The sequence below is a fragment of the Pleurodeles waltl genome, chromosome 3_1 (genome assembly GCF_031143425.1).
Source record: "Pleurodeles waltl isolate 20211129_DDA chromosome 3_1, aPleWal1.hap1.20221129, whole genome shotgun sequence".
Lineage (NCBI taxonomy): Eukaryota > Metazoa > Chordata > Amphibia > Caudata > Salamandridae > Pleurodeles > Pleurodeles waltl.
In genome coordinates, this window is record NC_090440.1 from 171,546,919 (window position 1) to 171,572,538 (window position 25,620).

Sequence of the window (25,620 nt, forward strand, 5' to 3'; positions counted from 1 at the left end):
CATCCGTGCTGGTGTGGCCACAGACAGGTAGTAAGAGGGTAAATTTGGAAAAAGCAAAAAGAGGCACTCAAGGAGAATTTTAAAAAAACTCGAAGTGGTCTCAAATCATTTATTTGGAATTTTACTTTTACACCAAATCATTGTATGGTACTGCACAAACACAAGTCCAAATATCACTGCTGAACACCAATGTAGGAAATAGGATTACTGGTTGAGAGGAATGAAACCCTACTCAGGCAGCAACTACAATCTCTGTCTGTTGGACTTTTTGCCTTACGCAGGGTCATCCCCAGTCTTTTTGCCTCCTTCCTCCTGGTTTTTCTGACCTCTCGCTGTTGGCTCTAGGAGTCTGAGCACTTTATCACTGCTGACCAGTGCTAAAGTGCAGGTGCTCTCCCATCTAAAGTTGGTATGATTGGCTGATACCTAATTGGCATATTTAATTTACCTATAAGTCCCTTGTACAGTGGTATCTCTATACCCAGGGCCTTTAAATTGAATACTACTAGTGGGCCTGCAGCGCTGCTTGCGCCACCCACTGAAGTAGACTTTGAAACCTGTCTCAGGCCTGCTAGCGCAGGGCCTGTGGTGCAGTTTTCTGCCACAGGGACCTAAACTTACTTGCCAGGCCCAGAACTCCCCTTTTACTACATGTAAGTCACCCCTAAGGTACGCCCTAGCTAGCCCTATGGGCAGGGTGCCATGTATGTAGAAAGGCAGGACATGTGCCAAGTTGCGTGGCCTGTCCTGGTAGTGACAAACAGCCTAAATGGTGTCTCACTGCTGTGAGTGCTGCCTTCTCATAGGATTGCATTAGAAATGCCCTGCCTTATGTGTAAGGGGTATTGTCTGATTTATGAGGGGTAGCGTAGGCGTGTTTGGTATGGTTGTGATGGTGATAATAAATGCTGCTTCCTGGTGTGGGTGTATTTTTTATTACTATCACAGAAATGCCACTTCTAGAAAGTGCGCATTTATCTGCGCTTATGACTCTGGTGTTTTGCAGCTTGACTCCAATCCACGTCTGGGCAGAGTGACAGTAGGGGCTTTGTGCATACTTTTCAGACAGCCTGTACACAGGGAGGGTGGAGGTGTCACAGAGGTGCATCTGCATACTGAATAGTCTTCCTGGGCTGAGAGAAGGGAGAGGCGGGGCACAACTGCATTTGTAAAGACTGTGCCTTAGCCTCACACAATAGGGTCATTAACCCCCCGTTGATGTTTGGAGCCTGTGCTGAAAGGAGAGAGGGGGCACTCCCAGAACCAGTTGTAACTGGCTGGAACCTCCTCTCCCTACCATTGTAAAACACTGTAAGAACTGACTATACATACAGGGGAATTTTCCCCACAATTTGGAGACTCTTGGAATCATCTTGGAACTGGACACCAAAGGCTGAAAGGACTCACCAGGAACCGCCATGGACTGCTGCTGCTGTGCTGACCTGTGACCTGCCTGGTCACTGTGAATGACTTGCCACTTGCTGCCTCTCCCTTGTGCTGGCCTGTAGCTGGGCCCTCCACCTGAGGACCTTGTCTTAAGATTCTGCTCCCCAGGGGCAGGGTGCTGTGGCCCCTGACCCCTGCATCCATTTCTTCACGAGGGGTGCTTCTCCGTGGTTTGCAGCGCGCTTATGGAGCCTTGGGAGCTCGTAGGCTCCTGGCTGCATTGTGCCCCTTTAAATAAGATCACTGCAGCGGCCCGGGAGCTGGAAGAACACTTGCGCACTGCATCGGGTGCAGGCGAGTGTCTGCTCGGGCCCCAGGAGGGGTCCGATCTTCTTGTGGCTTCACCGCAGGACCAGGGGGAGGCGCGGGGAGTGCCCCCTTCTCCCTGGCCTCTGCGTTAGGAGCAGGACGCTCCTTTTCTGCTGTTAGGTAAAACAGGCATTATTGTGGGCCCCCCCCTTGGTGGAAGGGCCAGTGGAGGCCGGGGGGGGGGGCCCAGAGATCGTGGGTCCCGGGAGGGGCCTGTCATTAAACCGGAGTGGGTGCGTGGTGCCCCCCTCCTGCCCTAAATTGTTTTTGCTGGCTTTGGCCCCCCTCGTGAGGGCCGGTTGTGGCCCTGGGGGGTCCCAGTAATCACGGTCCCCGGAGGGGCCTGTCTATAAAAGAGAGGAGGTGCATGTCGCCCTCCTCTGACCCCAGAGTATAAGGGAGGCCCCCGTTTTGCGCATAGGAGCGCTGGGGGCCCCATTGTTCGCCTTCTAGGCACCGGAGGTGCCTTCATCCAACCAGGTACTGTTTAAAGGACAAATATAGTTGCAATCCAAAGTTCTTTCTACAGACTTTTGTTTGATTCATATATTACCTACCTGTGTTTGATGTTTTTACATATGTGTATGCAAATGTTCCTTTTATGGACATGCTTGCTAATATGTTTTTCTAACTTGCCAAATGTTTTCTAAATGTTCCTACTATGGGCATTTTATGATATTCTTATGACAAGTGCTGCGATGTAATAACGTGTTTTCCTGACTACTGCTTATGTTGCAGAGTAACTAATGTGTAACGTTCTGACAACTGCTAAGGTAGCAGGATAGTGCTGATCTGTGATGTTTGGTCTGATAATTGCGTTGTGTACAATACAGTGTATTTTCATATAATCTGGTGTTGTGTTTCCTTTGTGGTGGGGATATTGCATCACATGTGTTGTGTGTGTTGTGCAACCGCTTTACACATTGCCTCCAGGTTAAGCCTGACTGCTCGTGCCAAGCTACCAAGGGGGTGAGCAGGGGTTATCTTGGACATGTAACTCCCTTGCCCTGACTAGAGTGGGTAAGTTCTGCCTAGCTGAGGTGCATACCCTAGCCAACCAGAAACCCCATTTCTAACACTGTCAGGGTGAAATACAAGGAAAACCCAAATTATTAACCTGTGCTTGACACTCTGATAGATTGGGACAAAAGCAGTCAGGCTTAACTTGGAGGCAGTGTGTAAAGTATTTATGAAGCACTTAAAATGGTAATAAAGTCACAACAAAAAGGAAATCCCACATCAATTTAGTAAAGTAGAGTACAATTTAATACATTATTTCAGGCCAAAATGACAAAAATTAGAGACAAATATCTGCACTTTCAAAGATTGAAGTGAAAACGGTGCTTAGAAGCACAAATAGCCAACTGTGGTTATCTGGTTGCGCCGGACTGAGTTCCGACTGACCGTAATGGAGCATGGGCCAGATACAGGGACCCAGTTAGACCTGCTGAACAAAGGTACCTTTAATTGTGGTTTGTAGAGCGTTGTGAGATCCTGCAACTTGGATGCGCAGCTCCAGATCCAAGGAGCTGCGGGGCTGAGATGTGGAGTCCTGTGTCATCATCGAGGATGACATCGATGAGGGGTTTGTGGTGCAAAATCCTGAGTTGATCATGTGTTGCGCACTGGCAGTTCCGAAAAAGCAGCGGGCTGCAATTCCCGGTCATGCATTGTCATCAAGAATTTTGTCAACGAGGGGCTTGCGTTGTGAAGCCCTGCTATGGGAATGCATGGTTTAGCAGTTGTTCTGAGGAGACTGTGGGCTGCGGTGCGAGGTCCAGCATTGTTGAGGCGTCTCACTGTGGTGGTTCTGATTCGGCCGGTGAGGAGTTGCGTTGAGCTGCATCTGTTATGCTCACAGGACCGTAGGTGGGGTAGCAGAGCACTTTCATGCCAATTTTCAAGGATCTAGGACTAGGGTGGACAAACCTGGGGAGTAAGACTCAAAGCAGATAGAGCCCAGGTGCTGGGTTTCAATGTGGTTGGAACCTCTTCTGTCCCTGAGGCTCTTATCAGGAGGCCAGCCAACTAGCCCTTGGAGTCACTCTGGTTGGTGATCCTAGGTTCAAGATGCAGGTCCAGTCCTTTCACTCAGGCAGCAGGGCAACAGAGTATCAGTCCTTCTTGCAGAGCAGCAGAGCAGTCCTTCTGATCCTTCCACAGGTTCAGAGGTGTACTAAAGAGTTGGAACGGATGGTCCATTATTTATACCCCGTTCCCTCTAAAAGTAGGAATACGTTCTGGAGCTTTTGTGATGTACAAGTGGGGTAGGTGATAACTCCTTCCCCTCATCAAGTCAGATATGCTCAATCCTGCCAATCTTTGTGTCACTGTCTAGGAGTAATACACAAAGACTAACTGTCAGCTACACAAAGTCATGAGACTCAGAAAACAGGCTGCAGGCACCGAATGGTTTAAAAAAGTGTCATTTTTCAGAACTGTGATTTAAAATCTGGATTTTAATTACAATCCTTTATACACAAAACTTTAACTTGCGCCTGCTCCCAATTGAAAGTTATCACTTATTAAACATGATAAGTTTGTTATCCTATGGGAGAGGTAGGTCTTGAAGTAGTGGTAAATGAATTAGTTTTGTTTTAATACCAGGACATGTAAAACTTAAAAGTACATGTCCTGCTTTGTACATATATTGCACCCTGCCCTCTGGGCTGTCCAGGGCATACCCTAGGGGTGACTTATAAGAATCAAAAGGGAAGGTTTTGGCCTAGAAAAAGGTTTATTTTGCCAGCTTGAATTAACATGTTTAAATGGCTACTTAAGTGGATGGCACAATTTGTGCTGCAGTCCCACTACGAGCATTTAATTTATAGGCCCTGGGTACATATAATACCACTTTATTAGGGACTGACAAGTAAATAAAATTTACTAGGGTGTAAGCCAATGTTACCAAGTTTAAGGGAGTGAGCATAAGCACTTTAGCACTGGTTAGCATTGGTAACGTGTGCAGAGTCATAAAGCCAGTAAAAAATGAAGTCAGAAAAAAACAGGAAGATGAAAGGCAGAAAGTTGGGGGGAAACCGGATGTCAGGTCCAATACCTTGCCTGCAGATGTATTGTGGATGTATTGTGAAAAAAGAAAAGAGTTTGTGTACTCACCATAATAAATTCCAAAAATTGCTGCTGCTCCAGCCGTGGCACCCAGCATCTGAGCACATACATACAAGGGAAATTTACACCAGTCCATCCTCCCAGTTGCACACATCGCCAAAGAAATGGCAGGGTTTACATGTCCACCTGAAAATAAATTATAATGACTGGTGTATTTATTACGAAATAGGAAACATCATGAGTAACTGAAACTATATACACATTTTTGGGAGAATTTTTGGAAATTCATGATTTGATCTCCTTTTGCTCAGATGAATCTATTTAGCAGTACGTAATTCAAAATCAACAATGTAGCAATTGCAAATGCCTGTAGCTTAATACTGGAGATGCAAAAAAAAAATAGCAAACTTAAAAATCAAATACAGTAGTTGTTATTAAAATTAGTACATATTAGTAAATATTGTGGCTTTTTCGTAACAAAAAGAACTCTTGCTAAAAAAATAGGGCAATATCTTATGGGCTGCAAAAAGTTAGTTTACCCACACATAATATTATTAAGTTTACCTAGTATACCTACCAGTGTGTATATCAGCATATCACTGCTTTTATTCCAATTTTTAGGACAGGTTATGACAATTGAGCTGTTAAAGATACCTATTCATTATAATATACTTAAATTAGGCTTTCAGTCCTCCCCTTTTAACCATTGCCTTTTTAGAGCAGCTGCCATCAGCCACTGGCTTGAGACTTTGTCAATCCCATCTTGGCACAGCCCAAAGTAGTATTTCTCTCTCACCAGATGCTATTGGCTAATAGGTTGTATCTTTTGACCTCCTTTTCAGTATTAACCCCTTGAGGGCCATGGACGTAATGGTTACGTCCATTGCTGTGCCTGTGAGGCGCCATGGACGTAACCATTACGTCCATTTACCGGCCCTCAGGGGGAATCGCTAGCGCTCCCTCGAGGGCCACCCCCCAGGTCAGGGCTGGAAGGGGAATCGCTTCCCCTTCCACCCCGACCCCCCAGTGACATCTGATGACGTCAGCACGCGAAAGCAGACGAGAGATGCTCAGCATTTCTCTTCCGCTCGGAAGGAGGGGGCCAGCAGAGACATGAAAGGAAATGAAAGGCCTCTTGGGCAAGGGCCGCTCCCCGGGTGGGCAAATTATTTTTAGGCCTTTTCTGCCTCCCCTGGGAGGCAGATCAGCCTAATATAATTAGGCTGATCTGCCTCCGGGAGGGCAGAAACCTCTAGACACCAGGGATGCATATATATTTTTATTTACTTTATGTTTTTATGTATGGGGAGCAAACCCCTAGGCAAGGGTCGCTCCCCTGGGGGTCAAATTGTATTTAGGCCATTTCTGCCTATTTTTGTTAGGCCAATCTGCCCCCAAGGGGTGCAGAAATCACTAGACACCAGGTATTGGTGTGTGTGTATGTGTGTGTTTTGTTTGGGGGGGTTGCCTCTTGGGCAAGGGTCGCTCCCCAGGGGGGCACATTACTGTTGGCCATATCCGCCCCCAAGGGGGGCAGATTGGCCTATTTTTGGAAGGCCCATCTGCCCCCAAGGGGGGCAGAAAGCCCACCAGAGACCAGGGAAGATTATTTCTCAAAATAAGAGGGTGGGGGTATGGCCATACCCCCACCCCAAATAAATGGGGCCAAAGTTGTTCTGCCCACCAGTGGGCAGAAGGGGCAATTACCCCCGATCCACACCCCGGGGGGCAGAAAGTCTACTAGATGGCATGGAATAAAATAACAAAAATAGTGGGGTGGTGGCTACCAACCAGTATGGGCCTGGTTATGCCCCCACCCCAACTGAAAGGGGTAACAGTCTTTCAGCTCTCCCCCTGCACACTAAAACATCTTATCCCACGGCAAGCAAGAAGACATTTGATTATTTTGGGTTTTGGTTTTACATTTGGGCCATGAGAACTTGGTAACTCTCAATATCGTCCCACTTGGAATGGTGAGGACTGCACTTTTTTGACTTTGGGACGCTACCATGTAGAAAAATCCACAAGACCCAGACACATCTGAAAACTAAACATCTGGTTGATTCCGGGGTGGTGTGCTTCACATGCACCCCACACCATTTTCTTACCCACAATGCCCTGCAAACCTCCAACTTTGCTGGAAATCACACATTTTCCCCACATTTTTGTGATGGAGCCTTCCGGAATCTGCAGGAATCCACAAAATTCCTACCACCCAACATTGTCCCATCTATACCGCTAAAACTTCTGCTGCACTTGTCAGCCTAAAATCTTTTTTTTTCAAACTGCCCTTTTGGACCTGCTTTGGTTCCACCTCAATTTTGAAATGTTTTTGGCTCTTCCCTGTCACAGGCACTTGGCCCACCTACACAAGTGAGGTATCATTTTTCTGGGAGACTGAGGGGAACATTGGGTGGTAGGAAATTTGTCCCAGTGCAGTGATCCCACACAGAAATGTGGGAAAAAAGTGATTGTTTAGGTAAATTTGAGGTTTGCTGAGGATTCTGGGTACAAAATCTTTGGGGGATTCACGCAAGTCACACCTCCCTGGACTCCCTCTGGTGTCTAGTTTTCAGAAATGTCTGGGTTTGGTAGGTTTCCCTAGATGGCTGCTGAACCCAGGACCAAAAACGCAGGTGTCCCCCCCCCCAAAACAGGTAGTTTTGTATTTGATCATTTTGATGTGTCCAGATAGTGTTTTGGGGCATTTCCTGTTGCGGGCACTAGGCCTACCCACACAAGTGAGGTATAATTTTTATCAGGAGACTTGGGGGAACGCTGGGTGGAAGGAATTTGTGGCTCCTCTCAGATTCCAGAACTTTCTGTCACCAAAATGTGAGGAGAAAGTGTTTTTTAGCCAACTTTTGAGGTTTGCAAAGGATTCTCGGTAACAGAACCTGGTCAGAGTCTCACAAGTCACCCCATATTGGATTCCCCTAGGTGTCTAGTTTTCAAAAATGCACAGGTTTGCTAGGTTTCTCTAGGTGCCAGCTGAGCTAGAGGCCAAAATCTACAGCTAGGCACTTTGCAAAAACACACATCAGATTTCAAATGTAAAAATGTGATGTGTCCATGTTGCATTTCCTGTCGCGAGCATCAGGCCTACCCATGCAAGTGAGGTATCATTTTTATCAGCAGACTTGGGGAAACACAGAATAGCAAAACAAGTGTTATTGCCCCTTGTGTTTCTCTTCATTTTGTCCTTCCAAATGTAAGACAGTGTGTAAAAAAGACGTGTAATTGAGAAATGCCCTGTAATTCACATGCTAGTATGGGCACCCCCGAATTCAGAGATGTGCAAATAACCACTACTTCTCAACACCTTATCTTGTGCTCATTTTGGAAATACAAAGGTTTTCTTGATACCTATTTTTCACTCTTTATATTTCAGCAAATGAATTGCTGCATACCCGGTATAGAATGAAAACCCATTGCAAGGTGCAGCTCATTTATTGGCTCTGGGTACCTAGGGTTCTTAATGAACCTACAAGCCCTATATATCCCCGCAACCAGAAGAGTCCAGCAGACGTAACGGTATATTGCATTCAAAATCTGACCGCAGGAAAATGTTACAGAGTAAAACATTGAGAAAAATTGTTGTTTTTTTCACCTCAATTTCAATATTTTTTTATTTCAGCTGTTATTTTCTGTAAGAAAGTAGGATCTACACAAACGGCCCCTTGCTGAATTCAGAATGTTGTCTACTTTTCAGAAATGTTTAGCTTTCTGGGATCCAGCATTGGTTTCCACCCATTTCTGTCACTAAGTGGAAGGTGGCTGAAAGCACAAAAAATAGTAAAAATTCGGTATGTCCCAGTAAAATGCCAAAATTGTGTTGGAAAATTGGATTTTATGATTTAAGTCTGAATGTTCCTGAAAGCTGGGAAGATGGTGATTTTAGCACCGCAAACCCTTTGTTGATGCCATTTTCAGGGAAAAAAACACAAGCCTTCTTCTGCAGCCCCTTTTTCCCCCTTTTTGAAAAAAAAAACGAAATGTTAGCTGTATTTTGGCTAATTTCTTGGTCTCTTTCAGGGGAACCCACACAGTCTGGGTACTTCTAGAATCCCTAGGATGCTGGAAAAAAAAGGACGCAAATTTGGTGTGGGTCGCTTATGTGGACAAAACGTTATGAGGGCCTAAGCGCGAACTGCCCCAAATAGCCCAAAAAAGGCTTGGCACCTGAGGGGGAAAAGGCCTGGCAGCGAAGGGGTTAATATTGAACTGCATGATGGACTTTTGTAAACAGAAATAGGCCTCTCTGTTGATTCCTCTTCTCTGCCCCTTCCACTTTTCCGTCTTGTTTTCAGTTGTTCCCAGTCCCTCCTGACCCCTCTCTTTCATTGACTTTTCTCTCTTCCACTTCTCCCACCACCTCCTCTCATTTCTTTTTCCTACCACTCTCTCTTTCCCTGATGCTTTCTCCTCATTCTTGCTGCCTGCCTTCACCTTTCCTCCCTCTCACCTGCTGCCCCTTTTCTCCTGTGTGTCCTCCTCATTCCCCTGTCCATCCGTCTCCGCGGTTTTTCATTAGTGCCACCAGGGCTTGTCTAGAAATAAAAGGCTGTCAGTGTTGAACGCTCCTTTGCATTCAATACAGTTTTCTTTTGGTTTCTTTGTCAAATTAATTGTGAAAGGCAAGAAATCTTCATGTTTATCCTTGCATTCTTTCTGTGCCACAGAAAGTAAAGGACTATAGTGAAGGTTCCGTGTCGACAGATCTTTGTTTAACAAAAACATGACAGTGGTGACATAATTCAAAATCAACCGTTTAGCAATGCCAAGTGCCTGTAGCATAATACAAGAGATGCAAAAACTTACTAAATTTAAATCAAATACAGAAGTTGCTATTAGAAATAGTAATCATTTTGACTTTTACCTTACAAAAAGAACACCGCTTGTTAAAAAGTAAGCAATATCTTAGCGGCTGCAAAACGTGAGTTTACCAACAAAAAATGTTAAGTGTACCTAGAATACCTACCAAATTACATATCAGCATGTTAATGCTTGTTTCCACTTTTTAGGACTGGGTTATTGACAATCAAGCTGTTAAACAAACCTAATAATTGTAATATACTTAAAGAAGGATTTCAGTACTCCCTTTTCTACCATTGACGTCTTAGACCAGCCTCAATCAACTATTGGCCTGACACATTGTCAATCTCATTGTTGCACAGCCCGGAGTAGTATTTCTCTCTCCTCAGATGCTATTGGCTATTAGGTTGTATCTTTTGACCTCCTGTTTGTATTGAATTGCATGAAGGACTTTCTTTCATGAATAGGGCTTTGTGTTGACTTCTCTCGTCTGTTCCTTCCACTTTCACCTCTTCTTTCCACTTTTTCCTGGGTCCCTCCTGGCCCCCCTCTTTCCTTGGCTTCTTTCTCTTCTGGATCTGCCGCTAGAGCCTCCCATTTCTTTCCCATCACTCTCTCTTTCCCTGATGCTTTCTACTCTTTCCCACTGCCTGCCTCCCCGTTTGCTCCACTTCACCCTCTTATCCCTTTCTCCTGGGAGTCCTCCTCATTTTTCCTGTCCACCCTTCCTTCTCAGTGGCTTTTCAATAGTGCCACCAAGGCTAGCCTAGAAAGAAAAGGCTGTCAGTGTTGGAAGCTCCTTTGCATTAAATGCAATTTTCTTTTTGTTTCTATGTCAATGAATTTCATTACAATACCAGAGGCTATCATTATGCATTAATATAATTTAATGCCACTCCAAGCAGCAGTCCTTTAAAGAACACCGGTTCCAGAATAGAACTGTCAATACATAAATAGTTCATGAACAGAATCCTCCTCCTCTTTTAATCGCTGCTCCTTCTCAGATTAGTAAAGGTCCTTCTGATTATATATTTAAACTGTTTGTTGAGTTTCCAGTTTTTTTAAAAATGGTTCTCGGATATTGTGGATTGCAGTGTGCGTGTTGTTTAATAATGCTTAAATTGGCTTATTTTTCAGGTTTATTTCTAATAATATTCTCGTGTATTTCATTTTAGAACAGTTTAACTGGAGCAAACATTATGAAAGATGCTTATTTTTAATTTGTGCAAGTGTTTTATCTTATTGAGCTTGTTGAATGGGGAGGAGAGCGTGCGACTGGGGCTATTGCCTCGTTGTTCAAATTGCACGCTCTGTTGCTTGAGGCAATACTCTCTCACGTACCAATGAAATCTCCGGTTGGGCCTCCATGGCTTTAATGGTGGCTTTCATGGTTAAAACTGCACTTGAGGCCAGAGCTTGACTTGGGGTTTTGCAGCTCCATTTGAAGTATTTCCAAATCATTTTACCTTTATGGGCCTTGGATCGAATTTGGGAAGTTAGAGGAAAAAGGTTAGAGATAGCCTTTTTGGATCTTGTGAGGACTGGTCGCCATATTTGCTTGGGAGGAATTCTTTGCATTTCAATTTAAATGCAGGAGCATTTTTTACCAGCATTCTGAGTTGACAGTTGGTCAGTTTTTTACCTGGCAGCTGTTTTTTTCCAGATGTATTAGTATCGACTTCAGGAAATAGTTTAAGTTGATTCTGAAAATACTTTGGAAGGTGATTTATTCATGGTGGTAGTTTAGTTTTTATATATGAGTCAGGAGTGGTTTTCACAATATCTATTTCTGAGGTGAAGGCTGTGGTGATTCCTGAGGGTAGGATTAATGAGGAGATAATTAAAAGATTAATCAAATCGGGAATGAAAAATTGTATCCAGGAGACAATTGAAAAGGTGATAGACAAAAATAAAAAGAGAGAAGTTTCTGATAAGGAATTTTGGTCTCTTTCTGATGAAGAGAGTGAAAAAGTTATCTGGCAAGGTAAGAAAAAACAGAAAACAAAACATTTGAATGAGGCTTCGGAGGACTCAAGCAGATTGGTTGGTAGGAGCACCAAGGAGGGGAGAGGTGTCCATGGCGGCACACAAAAAAGAGAGGTGTCCCTAGCAGCAAACAAAGACGAGGCGTCCTTTGCAACGCAAAAGAGGTGAGTCCGAGGAGCAATGAATTAAATTCAGGATTTGTGACTAATAAAGGTGCTGAATTCTTTGATGAATATGTGCTGGACTTAGACACTGCTGATGGGGATAATGAGGATTGGTTCTATGTCGTAGAAGGATGTAATTAAAAATCCCCTTCGAGAGGAGGTGTTTTCTCCTTTTGATAATTGACACCCTAGGAGTGCTGATTGGTGGCAGTTAGAACCTGTGGTGCAATTCATTAGTAAGTAGATTAAAACTCCTTTACATAAGGAAGTGAGAAATATTTTAAAGGCTGAGAATGAGAGACCAGCACTGGACAGAAAGGTTTGTGTGACTCCAAATTTGGATCCGGAATCAGTTACATTCCTGTTTAAAATGGGAAGGGATTGAAGGAAAGGTATAGAAAGATCACCTAAGCAAGTACAAGACAAAGGTGGTCATTGCAAGTCTGGTGGTCACTTGACCACCAGACTCATATGGCGGTAGGACCGCCACATTATGACCACTGCTATAGTACCGCCAGCACCGCCACGATTAGTGATCCCTGCGGTCTGGCGGTTCTAATCTGCCACCTCGTTCTCTGCCAACGATTTCATGGCAGTAACACCACCATGAATTGCTGGCAGAGAACGGGTGCAGAGGGCCCCAGGGGGCCCCTGTACTGCCAATGCACTTAGCATGGGCAGTGCAGGGCCCACCTGGCAAGCACCCTCACAGTGTTCATTGCAAGGGTGCTGATGCACCCAACATCCTAAAGCATTGTCGCCAGTTTAATTACGAATTACGATTACGAATGCTGTAGGGTGTTTCGTGCTAGGCCAGCAGGCGGAAAAATGTAATGAAATTATAATACATTAATTGAAGCAAACGTAAAATGTTGTTTCTAGTATTTGCTTGTTTTCGTAATAAAATATTACTATATCATACATGTTTCTCCGAAGTTTGACTTTTGGTTCTAGAAGTAAGATTTTAGTTTCAAAGGAATTAGTATATGTATTTTGTTTTGTAGAAAACAACCAATGATGTTCTTCATTTGGGCAGATGACGTGGTATCTGCACATACTGAAGGAAGCTTGGATTAGCAATCAAAAGAGGATGGGGATTCTGTTCATGGACTATTTATGTATTGACAGTTCTATTCTGAAATGTTCGTTGGTGCTCTTTAAAGGACTGCTGCTTGGAGTGGCATTAAAAGATATTAATGCATAATTAATACATCACCATTTTCGTCACCATTTTCCTGGTGTTGACTGCGAGCCACTTAAAGACGTTGGGGAGCAAGTGGAGGGTGTGGAAGTAGGATGAAGTGACTACGTTGACCTGGCGTTTCCTGGAGAGTTTGCTGTCCAGAATGATGTTGAGGTTGCGGACATGGTCTTTTGGAGTGGGGTGGGTCTGAGTTTCAATGGCCACCAGGAGTCATTCCAGAGGGAGGTGTGTCCGCCAAAGATCAGTATTTCGGTTTTGTCCGTGTTGAGCTTCAAGGAGTGGTCCTTCATCCAGGCTGAGACGTTCTTCATTTTGGCAGGGAAAGGAAGCAGAGTGATGCAACGTTAGTTCTCGAGTTCAATGGAATCAGCCGATGGTTTCTTGAGGAGGGGTATGACATCTGCATCTTTCCAGGCATCAGGAAAGGTGGCTGTGGAGATGGAGGTGTTGAGAATGGTGGTAAGCTGGAGGCTGATCTCATCTCTTCCGAGATTAAAGAGTTGGTGGGGGCTTGGGTCTGCTCCAGAGTGGATGGAGTTCATGAGAGTATTTGTGAACGGTGTACTGAGTTGTTCCCATACAGTGAGAAGGTGGTCAGTGGCCGTGGTTGATGGATTGCAGGGGAGGTCGGTTGGTTGGGGGTCGAAATTTCAGTAGATGGTTGCTATCTTGTTGTGGAAGTGGCTGGCAAGGGTGTCGCAGAGTTCCTGTGAGGGGGGATTGATTTTTCAGTGATTCACGGGCGGGTGAACTCTTTGATGATGGTAAAGAGCCCCTTGGCTTGGTTGGTTCAGTGGTCTCGATCCGGTGTGTCAGGGCCACCTTCTTCGTGACTTTGAGCTCGTGGTAGTAGTTGTTAAGGGCTGCTTTGAAGGTGGCTTGGCCCATGTTGATTCTGCTGGCCCACCACTTTCTTTCAAGTTGTTAGCATTTGCATTTTGCCGTGTTTAGTAGGTTCGACTAGGTTGGCCGCACTGGTGATCCAGGAGTTGAAGTTATCTATTGGGTGGCCCAGGTCTGTGGTGGCGTTGGGTTGGGTGGTGTTGAGGGTGTATTTCCATTGGTGCTGAGTGGCCTTGGACCAGTTGCGAGATAGGGCTCTGTAGTTGTTGGGGGTGGTGTGGTGAGGTCTGGTGATAGAGAAATGTACGATGGAGTGGTCTGACTAGGTAAGTTCCGTGGAGTGGCTGTAACTGTTTCTGTTATTGGACGTGAAGATGGCGTCCAGCATGTGACCTGATTTGTGTGTGGGGTCTGTGACCAGTTGCTTAAGGCCGGTGTTGTCCATTCGTTTGAGGAGGTCTGTGGAGTTAGTGTGGGGGTCATCCAGGTGGAAGTTGAGATCTGCCAGGAAGAGGTGGTGTTCGGAGTTGATGGCAAGCGGGGAGATGAATTCAGCATTGATGTCGCTGAGGCCGGTTAGGGGTGCAGGGGGTCTGTAAGCGAGGGTGCCTTTGATGGTTGTTTTGTTGTTGGGACGAAGCTGGAAGTTTACGTGCTCCATGATCAGCGTGGTCACTTCATCCGTGGTGGTGCAGACAATGGGTTCTTTGTGAATGATAGTACCGCTGCCTCTATGTCTGTTGGTGTGTTTGCAGTGTTTCATCTTGTAGCCGTTAGGTGTGGCGGTGGTGATGTCTGGGATGGAGGCGGGGGTCAGCCACGTCTCTGTGATGAAGGTCACGTCAGGTGCAAGGGTGGAGATGCTGTTCAGATTTCGGTGGCATGTTTGCAGAGTGATCTGGCATTGATCAGTAGGCAGCTGAGCTGTTCTGTGTAGGTTTCGACTGATGGGGATGCCGTGGTGTTGGTCACTGAGGTGGCAGTCAATCCTGATGTGGAGGTAAAACCGCAGTGGATGCAGGTGAAGGGTCCCACTGTGGAGCGACGAGATAAATGGCAACAGTTGTTATTTCGTCCAGGGTTCAGGGCGAGGAGATCTGTGGTGTAATATCTGTGGGAGTGTAGACTGCCAAGGTTCCTGGTGCTGGAATGGTACAGGAGCAGACTGGCTCAGACAGACTTGCCTTTGGCGCATCTTCAGGCTGAAAAGTGTGTTAAGACCTGGGTGTGAGGTTCTGAAATCCTACCACTTCCACTTAGGGTCATTGGTCATCACCATCTGGATCATGGACTGGACTACTGCACATGCCAGGTGGTTGCCAGACCTATCATAAGTTTGCACTATGCAGGCAAACTCAGGTAGGCCTCCAGTGTGACTGTACAGTGTCATAGCTGCGTCATCTAGCCTATAGTTTAAACCTATGTGTAATTTACAGCTGGGAGGACTGAGATGGAGGAAAAAAAGTGGCTAAACATTAAACTATTACCATTTCAATAGTTAAGGGGCTGATTTACATTTAAGTGGCCAGTCCATCTGCCGCCAGGGTAATAGAGTAAATTACTCCTTTCCTCTAACGGAGGCCTTGACCACCAAATGTTGCAATAGCAGTTGGCCCAGCAGATATTTAAAGCATTGACAGGAACCACAGTCACTGCGGTTCCTGCCAATGCAGAGAAACTTTGCTGGATGGCTCAGTCAAACATGATGGAGCCGTATGTCAAAGTTAAAAAAACATTATTATTTCCAAAAAGAAAATTCCAAAGCAGGATTTAAAAAACAAAAAACAATGCCCCCCTCACCATGGGAGTTTCCTTCTGGCGAGGGGGGTATTGAGCACTTTTCAGTGTCCTCTACCGCAAGGTTATTTCTGGTGGTAAAGGACATTAAAAGACGACTATATGTCCATCTACATATTTCCATCTGGCTGTCCCAGAAGTTTGATCATAGCTGAGATGGAGTAGTTTCCGCCATCGTCAAACTATGATCAGGTGGGGGGGAACCATAATTTTGAGCAGAGGGACATCTGACGCTGTTTCAACAGAGTTCCCACTCCACCAACATTCAATTCTGTCCCTAAATCCTGAAGTGCGACTACTGACAGATTATGATAAGCTTAAAATTTGAAGTGGAATTAAAAGGGTCATGAAATTATCTTTCCTGGGCTTGGGAGAATGAAATTGGTTGTGTAATCAGAAAGTTTCTCGTTGGTATACAATGTGTGGGACAGAATCATTTTCACGCTTATGACACCAGACAACCTACTCTCAACCTCCAGGTTCAAAGTAAGATATACATGTACACATGGACAGGTGAAATATTTGGCTGCCATTCTTCTGACTTCCTTAATGAAGCTAATATGTATTTTTCTACTAGATATAATATAACAGATGACAGATAGTAGGAAACAAATCTATAGATCTTCACAAGGTATTTTAAAGGGTCCTTTCTGTGAATTATATGTTTTTTGCTACTTGATATAATACAACAGATGACAGATAATAGGAAACAAATCTATGGATCTGCACAAGGTGGCTTAAAGGGACCTTTCGGTGAATGATGTCACAATAGATCTAAAAAACTAAGATTTCATCATCAAAGGAATAAAGATCCTAATATGCCCATTGTTGGGCCATGAAGATCCATGGGGAAGGCTGGCAAAAATCAGGATTTTTGACGATCTGTTTAGACTTTTCTGCATTTGCTGGATATGGGGTTGTCTATGCAGTTAAAAGATCATATACATTGCAATGTTGGTTCGAGTGGGTACAACCTGTGGCCTTGCCCAGCACCCATGTTTCTGTCTTTGACTTCAAACTATCCTCTGATTGGAGCTTGCATTGTCTGTCTTCAGTTATAGTGAAGTGGAATGATATATCTAGCTGTTCATTTGTTATTGGGCGATGTGATAAGATCAGCTTTCCTCCTTGCTGAACTCCCATCTATACACACAACAGACTAAAGAGAATGCTTTGTCAAGCCCTGGTGAAAGACTACTTGCGGGAATCTTTTTTTATAACATATTTTATTGCTTTTATACATCTAGTTTGCGCTTCAGCAATTTCCATTGCAAGGTTAGCACATGAAATGTCATTTATGGGATCTCATTCTTAGTTCTCTCCAAAAATATTTTCAATTGCTCATAGCAAATGTTTCCTTTTATTAGCTATTGTGTTTCACTTGTCAAACGTTGAGAGTATTTAAAGAAACGTTTACACAGGGTTAGTGGTTGTCTTTGGGTACTTTTTTAAGCATGCAGGACAAATGGAGCTTTTCAAAACTGCGGGCAAGTAACAGTGATAAAAAAATAAAATATGATTTCATAGTTATGAAGAGGCAGTCCCCGTCGTCTATAGGAGAAACTGTGAAATGTTTCATATTAATGCATACTGGTTTGGTAACATTGCTTAAATACAAGCCGATTTTTACAGAATTGTACATGGGACTTGTGGTTTCTGTCTGTTAATTACTTAAAGAAAAAGGATGGAACATTTAAAGCCCTTATGGTAGTGGCACCACATGTTAGGGTATAAGGAGAAGGTACAAAATGATTTTGAACTGCACTCAGAATTAAAGTGATTTTATAAAAGGTTGCTATCTATGAAGGTGGGGATAATCTTGGACTGATTTAGACACATGCTTAGAGACAATATAATTGAAGTATTCCTGACATGTAATTAACTCAATCCTATCAGCTTTTCATAGACAACACAAGTAATTAATCCGTACCATTAATCATCACTTAGCATTTCTTTAGTGCTTTCTGTATCTCTTGTTGAGACTTACAATTTGTCTCAGCAGCATGTAAACACATTTGACACACAAAGAGGAATACAAAAGTGGGCGTGAGTGTCATTCAAAAACATCCCAAGTCTTTGTCCTTGATCTGTGTACTATTGACTTTGACATTCATTATTGTTTATGGGGGAGAGATCTATAATTTGTCTGCCAGGAAGGAGAAAGATAATGGTTGGAGTCGGTCCTGGAGCAAAACTAGCCATATCCCTGAAGGCACTGCTAGACCAGCAGTAAATTACTTTAGGGAGCCTAACAAGTTGTGATAGGAGCCAAAGCACTGGACAACCTTATGCACCACCAGTAGACTTCTTTGTATATTGAACCCAGGTGCATTAGAAATTTCAAGCTCATGGAGACACAAATAGGATAAGGTAAGAAAAATATTATATATCATGGTGAAATCCACCTTACTGGTGTGTACTGCACTATTGCATCCGGACAGTGTTGGAAATGGAAGCAAAGGACTCCAGTATCCCATAAATTAGGGGGCAGGGTGTGGCAACAGAAGGGTGGTGGAATTGCGAGTGGCACAGTCATGTCAAATGTGACCATACATCTGTTCTGGCTTAACTGGTCGTAAACAGGCTGTATTTTAAAACATCCTATGATATTAAGGCAATTGCTGCAGAGATCTTTGTCAACCCATCAATTTTGAGGGAGTAAAAATGGTACGGTACCTATAGTGGTTAGTGTACTTGCTGGAGATATTTGTGTTTTGTCCAGTCACTCATGTAGCATAGAGGGTTAACGTGCCTACTGCACAGCTTAAGGTAACATACAGATCCCAATTTAGAATTTCATGTAGATAGCTCATTGGATTACTGAATTTGTGAAAGATATACTTTTGTTAATTGCAGTTTATAAGATACAATCTTTCTAATATAGCACAATGAGTTACGAACCGGCATCCAGAAGCTACATGCAAACTGCATGGCATCGGTTTAGAACCGTATTGGGTTTTTTCAATCTTTTGAAATTCTAAGAGTTCCTTTGGGTAATAATAAAGTCTTATTAGGATAAACAACCCACAACTGCCTTACATTTTGAATCATACGATGCCTACTAGTATGAGTATGTGACTCCTTCACCTTAACCCTGATTGAAGAAATTTAACATTTCGTTAAAATTAATATACAGACTTCTATGATTCATTGTCTCCATGTGTTTGTGGTGTAAAGGGTCCCAATACCCTACACTGGGATGAATATCACTATAAAAGAAATGGAATAGAAAAATTAGCAAGTGCTATATCTATCTTTACTAGTGCTAGAACTGGTACAGACACATCCAACATTCCGATAGTGCATGCATAGCTTACAAACATGGATAGAACAAAATCAAAATCCTGCCTCCAAATCATCATTTCTCATCAGCACGTGTGACGTGTTAACAAGCTGAGTGCATTTGTTTCCGTCAACTGCATTGGTGACTCGGTGTTAGGCTCCAGGTGGCTCCTAGCTAACGTCAGAATCCAGCACAAGGAGGGCTGCTGGCCCTTTAGGCGAGACATTTGCATTAGGCCCAGCTGCCATGAAAATAATAAATTTCCTTCACTATTTGAAGGTTTCAGCTCTAAATGGAAAGTAGACAATGTGCAGGCGACGCTGAATGTGTCCTGCTGTCAGCAAATTATGCAAAGACACATTTAGCATACTTTACTGGGGCCTCCCAGATGCTGTCAATAATAGCTGCCAAATGTGTGAACTGGCTCGATCCCCCGACTTCGATTTTTGCATCCAGATGTATCACAAAACGACAAACAAATGCTAATACGGGCCAAAACTGCTGGCTTTGCCACAGCTTGTTAGCGCTATCAACTAAATATGTAGTAACAAAGATAACATCAATGATAATGTTGTGAGTAATTGGTATTGAAAATGTTTCAATTCTGAAAATAAGAGACAGTGAGTTAAACATTATTAAAGTCTGTGGATGAGGTAGTGGTCTCAGAGTCTCATTCACTCTAGTTCTTCCCTTCACAGCACTTTCCTGTGCATTCTCAGGCTCAGGTGAACGTTTATGCCCTTTTCCTCCCCACATCTTTCTGAACGGACCTGTCTGCATGCCTCACACATCTCCTTTCCATTCACCACTGCCTTTTGCGCCCCGCTCTCTGCACTACTTTGTTATGTTATCTCCCATTCACCAAGCCTTCCTTCTTGCTTGCTTTCTCCTCGCTCTCCCTCTTCTCACCTCTAAAAACCTCTTTTCTTTCATGGGCATCAACTTTTCACAGCTGCGAATACCCACTTCACACACTTGCACATAAAATGGCAATTATAAGTGTCTGTGCTCTCTGCAGAGAGGCCAAGGATTGCATGGGCATGAAATCCGAACTCATTTATGACATAACAAGCACTGTAAAAAACCTGAACTGCCTTCTTCCAGAACTGCAGGGCTCTCAACTGTGCTAATTATAAACAGACATACTCATCCTGAATTTACCACGACACCTAGAGGTGACTCAGTTCACAGTAGGTGGTGCGGAACCCTCTTATATTGCATGAAAAAAACTACACAAACACATCTGGAAAACCAAATACATTTAGGCAAGGCTAGATGAAGTAAAACGTGAGATATAAATAGGGACTGCATTGCTGATCTGGAAAAGGTTTTTACATTTATTGTTAAGAAATCGATCATTGTGGATCCTGCACCTCCCCCCATTCCCCACCCCCCCACCCGTCTAGAGCCGGGCCTGCTTCCAGGGCAAAATGCTATTCTTAGACAACGTTTAATACTGTTCACATACTGTATGTGTGTTGTCTCCAAAAAATGCATCGAGGAGGCGCTATTTTTGGCACATAACCCTGTCTACTATTGTTGGTATTTAGGGGGTGGCATCACAAACCTTTGGTGGTATTGTGGGGACCCCATGTTCCTCAAAGCGCTATTTGTGTTACTTTATAGGCTACTTTCTGGGCAAATAACATTTTGCACTAGAAAATAAATATGTTATCAACACCCTGCACCGGTTTGTGTCACTTTTTCGCACTTTGCACCAGTTCAAAATGTTGATGGATTAGCTCCTACCTTTGATAAACATACTGGAATGCAAGGACAACCATCTGTATGAACACATGCTGCTGGGTGGCGATTCTCTTGATTTGTGTTAGAACGCACATGATCCTAAAGCCTCTGTATGATTAAAAGTTAAGTGATGTCAGTACCATTTGCGAACAAAATAAAGCAATCTCTCTAATGTGATTTCAAAATTACCAGTGTGCTCTCTGGTTTATGTTGTCACATTGTGATAGCGTGGGTCATTAGACATTGTAAAACAAAGCAAGAACAACAGCTGGGCATTTTCCCTTTTCATATATAGAGTGTACAAGAAAATGTAAACAGAGTGTTCTGCCAAGCTCTGCTGCCAACTATTTCTAACATGAAGTGTGATGTCTCTCTCTCTCTATGGATGAAACATGATCTGTGTTAAGAGCACTTATGATCAGCAGGTCATATGATACGAAATATCTCAGTGCGGGACACAGCGCTGGATCTGCAGTTGATGGAAAATATACGATTGTGAAAATGAAGGGTGCAAGAAAAGGGGTCATTGGCCGGCCTGATCTCCACAAACCCACCATAATTGTAATTGGGTGATTTAGTTTACGTAGTTCAATGAAAACAAACCAAGACTGCAACACCCATAATGCATTAGTTTGTCACATAAAAGCTTAGGAATGGAAACGTCTCATAATGACTTGGTTTCAGGGGGCCACCATGTTCACTTCCCTTTACAGATACTACAATTCAAAGTGGTGCCCCCCAACAGTTGCCTCCAAAAAGCCGAAACAACCCAAAATCGACACACACTTTGCTAGGCCACTCCTTTTGGGGAGATAGTTGCCTTGCACTCTTAAATTGATGCAGGCTACAACCACAGCATGTAACTTTGGCGAATATGTTCGATACAATTTGTATCCACTGCAGCCATACTTCCCATTAAAGGCTCAGTTTTAGCCGCCACATGGCTCCTAATTCTGTGGTGATTCACATCCCGCTCAGTAAACCTGTGTATCATGGTTTAATGGTTAAATATTCAATGACCCTCGATGTACAGAATAAGAATTAGAGGGCACTGCTGATGCTTATAATAACATTTCAAAGTTTGACACATGCTACATCAGTATCGAGATCAAAAATCATTGCCTTTAAAACTTGGGCTCAATCAACATAATGAATATCCAAACGCCAATGATTAATATTTAAATGCTTAGGGAAACAAACTGTCACTCCTTAAATGGCGTAACCTGTAGCAGTGCACTACCCCATCGAAAATAATTTGATATTGTTGGAAATAGCCCTTCTGCAGAGTTATCCCCAGACTTTTTGCCTTCCTCCTTCTCTTTTTCTGACCTCATTTTTGCTGGCTTTTAGACTCTGCGCACTTTATCACTGCTAACCAGTGCTAAAGTGCATATGCTCTCTCCCTTTAAACATGGTAACCTTGGATCAAACCTGATTGGGCTATTTAATTGACTTATAAGTCCCTAGTAATGTGCACTATAGATGCCTATGGCCTCTAGATTAAATGCTACTAGTGGGCCTGCAGCACTGGTTGTGCCACCCACTTAAGTAGCCCCTTACCTTGTCTCAGGCCTGCCATTGCAAGGCCTGTGGGTGCAGTTTCACTGTCACCTCGACCTGGCATTTAAAAGTACTTGCCAAGCCTAAACCTCCCCTTTCTCCACATATAAGTCACCTCAAATATGTGCCCTAGGTAACCCCTAGAGCAGGGTGCTGTGTGGGTGAAAGGCAAGACATGTACCTGTGTAGTTTACATGTCCTGGTAGTGTAAAACTCCTAAATTCGTTTTTACACTACTGTGAGGCCTGCTCCCTTCATAGGCTAACATTGGGGCTGCCCTCATACAGTATTGAGGTGGTAGCTGCTGATCTGAAGGGAGTAGGAAGGTCATATTTAGTATGGCCAAAATGGTAATACCAAATCCTGCTGACTGGTGAAGTTGGATGTTATATTACTATTCTAGAAATGGCACTTTTAGAAAGTGAGCATTTCTTTGCACTGAAATCTTTCTGTGCCTTACAATCCACGTCTGGCTGGGCTTGGTTGACAGCTCCTTGTGCATTCACTCAGACACACCCCAAACACAAGGTACTCAGCCTCATTGCATACATCTGCATTTTGAATGGGTCTCCTGGCCTGGGAGGGTGGAGGGCCTGCTCTCACACAAAGGACTGCCACACCCCCTACTGGGACCCTGGCAGACAGGATTGAACTGAAAGGGGACCTGGTGCACTTCTTAGCCACTCTTTGAAGTCTCCCCCAATTTCAAGGCACATTTGGGTATAAAACAGGGCATCTGCCCTACCTCATCAGACACTTGCTGGAGAAGAAACCTGAACCAGAAACTACATCCTGCCAAGAAGAACTGCCTCGCTGCTCAAAGGACTCACCTGTCTGCTTTCTCCAAAGGACTGCTGCCTTGCTGTTGGCCTGCTGCCTTGCTGAACGCTTGTCTGGCTGTAAAAGTGCTCTCCAAGGGCTTGGATAGAGCTTGCCTCCTGTTCCCTGAAGTCTCAGGACCAAAAAGACTTCTCTTTTTCATTTGGACTCTTCGTGCGCTAAAAATTTCAACGCACAGCTTGTTCCGCGGTGAGAAAAATGCCGCACACCGACGCTGATCGACGCTTCGCCTTCGGGGCGACCGGAACTTCGACGCACGGCCTCGCAAGGACAACACCGCCCAACTTCCAGAGGGGAAATCGTTGCGACGCCTGCCGTGAGAGCGAAACTTCGACGCACAGCCCTTCGGAACGACGTGCAGCCGGAAAACAAGCAGGAGAATCCACGCACAGACCCTGGGACATCTGGTAATCCCCGCGACCCACAGAAAGAGACTGTCCACACGCCGGAAAACGACGCACGACTTCCCTGCGTGAAAAATAACGACGCAAGTCCGTGTGTGCTGGGGAGAAATCGACGCACACACCATTTTTCCACGTATCTCTTCTTCTGCGGCCCTTTGCAGAGATTTTCCACTCCAAAACCAGGTACTTTGTGCCTGAAAGAGACTTTGTTTGCTTTTTAAAGACTTAAGACACTTTATATCACTTTTTAGTGATATCTTTACAAATTCGTATTGCATCTTTGATCGTTTTGACCTGCAAATACCCAGATAAATATTATATATTTTTCTAAACACTGTGTGGTGTATTTTTGTGGTCTATATTATGGTAGTGTATGATTTATTGCACAAATGCTTTACACATTGCCTTCTAAGTTAAGCCTGACTGCTCGTGCCAAGCTACCAGAGGGTGGGCACAGGCTAATATATTGTGGTGGTCACCTGTAGGTAGTTATAGTTAGGACTAGGTTTTAATAGGAAAAGTGTTTTTTGTTTTGCTAATAACTTTAGCGCCCTTTGACGAATCTTCATAAAAGTTTCAAAACCAATGTGACAGTCACTTCTGCTGCTGTCTGGAAAGTTCTGGGGTGATTTGTCAATATCTTTGTATTTAATTCTTTCTGGCATAAATAAACATGTAAAACAAATGTGTATACAACACACAAGTGCAATCAGATGGATACTACTGTTAATGTGCAGTTTTTGGTTACTCTGGTGATGAGTCGGTCATACTAATAGGCTTATGTGGAAAAATCCTATTAGTTCACATTTAGGTTAAATTCCACTGCTGATTTAGTGGGGAACAGTAAAACTGCTTACCAGAAACACCACCTGCAACATACACTGCCATTGTCACTGCCAGCGCAAAACCAATATTTATTGTTACAACATTGCCAGCAACCCCTCTGCTAAGGACAGCTTGGGCAACACATCCACATCCGAGTACCTGCAGTAAATAAAATAAAATTTAATTTTAGATCCACTCAATATTTACGATGTGTGAGATTATAGCTGAAATATTCAGAGTGGTTGCTCCATGGCAATTTTTAAACAATTATAATTTACAATTAGTGAGCGTTTCATTGGTCAAATGTAAAATAAGTGGTCCATTACAAACCTTTAGTTTTAATCACTGAGGGGGTCATTACGAGTCTGGCAGTCACTAGACTGCCACACTCGCAGATGGCGGTCAGACTGCCGCCAAAGTGGTGGTCCGACTGCCAATTACACCCCTGGAAGTCGGGCCGCCAAGGAATCGCCGCTCCACCAGGCTGGAGGTGGTGGCGGTCTTTATCCATCAGGCCACCGCTGCAAGCAGCACTGCCATGGGAATTACAACCCCCTTCTCCGCCAGAGGTTTCATGGCGGTACCACTGCCATGACAATGCTGGCAGAGAACGTGTGCAGGGGCCCCCTGCATTGCCCATGCACTTGGAAAGGGCAGTGCAAGGGCCCCCCTGGCCAGCTCCATCGCAGTCTGTTTTGCAGATAGTGTACATTGCGATGGTGCTGGTGCACCCTGCAGGCTACAGCATTGCTACCGGCTCGACAACGTGCCGGAGACAATGCTGTAGCCTATTTCCCTGTAGGGCAGCTGGCAGAAACTCAGGTTTCTGCCCGCTGACCTAGTGGGAAACTCTTAATGGGGCCGGCGAGGAGGTAGCCTGTGTGTCGGCAACCTCCCGTTGTCAGTTCAGCGGACGGTAAAAACCGTCCGCCAAACTCATAATGACCCCCTGTGTGTTTGGAATGAGTGCCGTTGTGCTTGCCCTACCATCGTCCTGTTTGCTCCCACTGCAGCCACCACATTATCACTCACTCTCATAACATGGTTTATGCCGAGCAGGGAAAAGTACAATTGAGACTGTGGTCATTGAGAGGGATGGCATTACACACTGACAGTGGATCCAGGATACACAAACACTAAGCTGGAAGCAGCTGACAGACAAGTTCTGCTTTTATAGTGCAGCTCACTCTGGTGCTGCCCTGCCCTCTTTCCAACACATTCAGCCAGCACACGAGAAACCAATGAGGGACAGGCCAGGGAAATACCTAGAAAGGGAACTCTGGAAACTACCCTGCCTGTCAGAAAAATGTATCCTAGTGGGTGAATTAG

General features: G+C 44.2%; 1 protein-coding gene across 1 annotated transcript in view; it reads right to left on the reverse strand.

The window, feature by feature from the left end:
• LOC138283890 (aquaporin-9-like) overlaps positions 1-25,620 on the reverse strand; it is a 141,241-nt gene that overhangs the window by 79,999 nt on the left and 35,622 nt on the right. Inside the window, exons 2-3 of the mRNA XM_069222095.1 lie at positions 24,324-24,450; positions 4,873-5,010 (exon numbers count right to left, since the gene is read on the reverse strand). Of these exons, the coding sequence (XP_069078196.1) occupies positions 4,873-5,010; positions 24,324-24,450 (265 nt within the window). The remainder of the gene's footprint in view (positions 1-4,872; positions 5,011-24,323; positions 24,451-25,620) is intronic.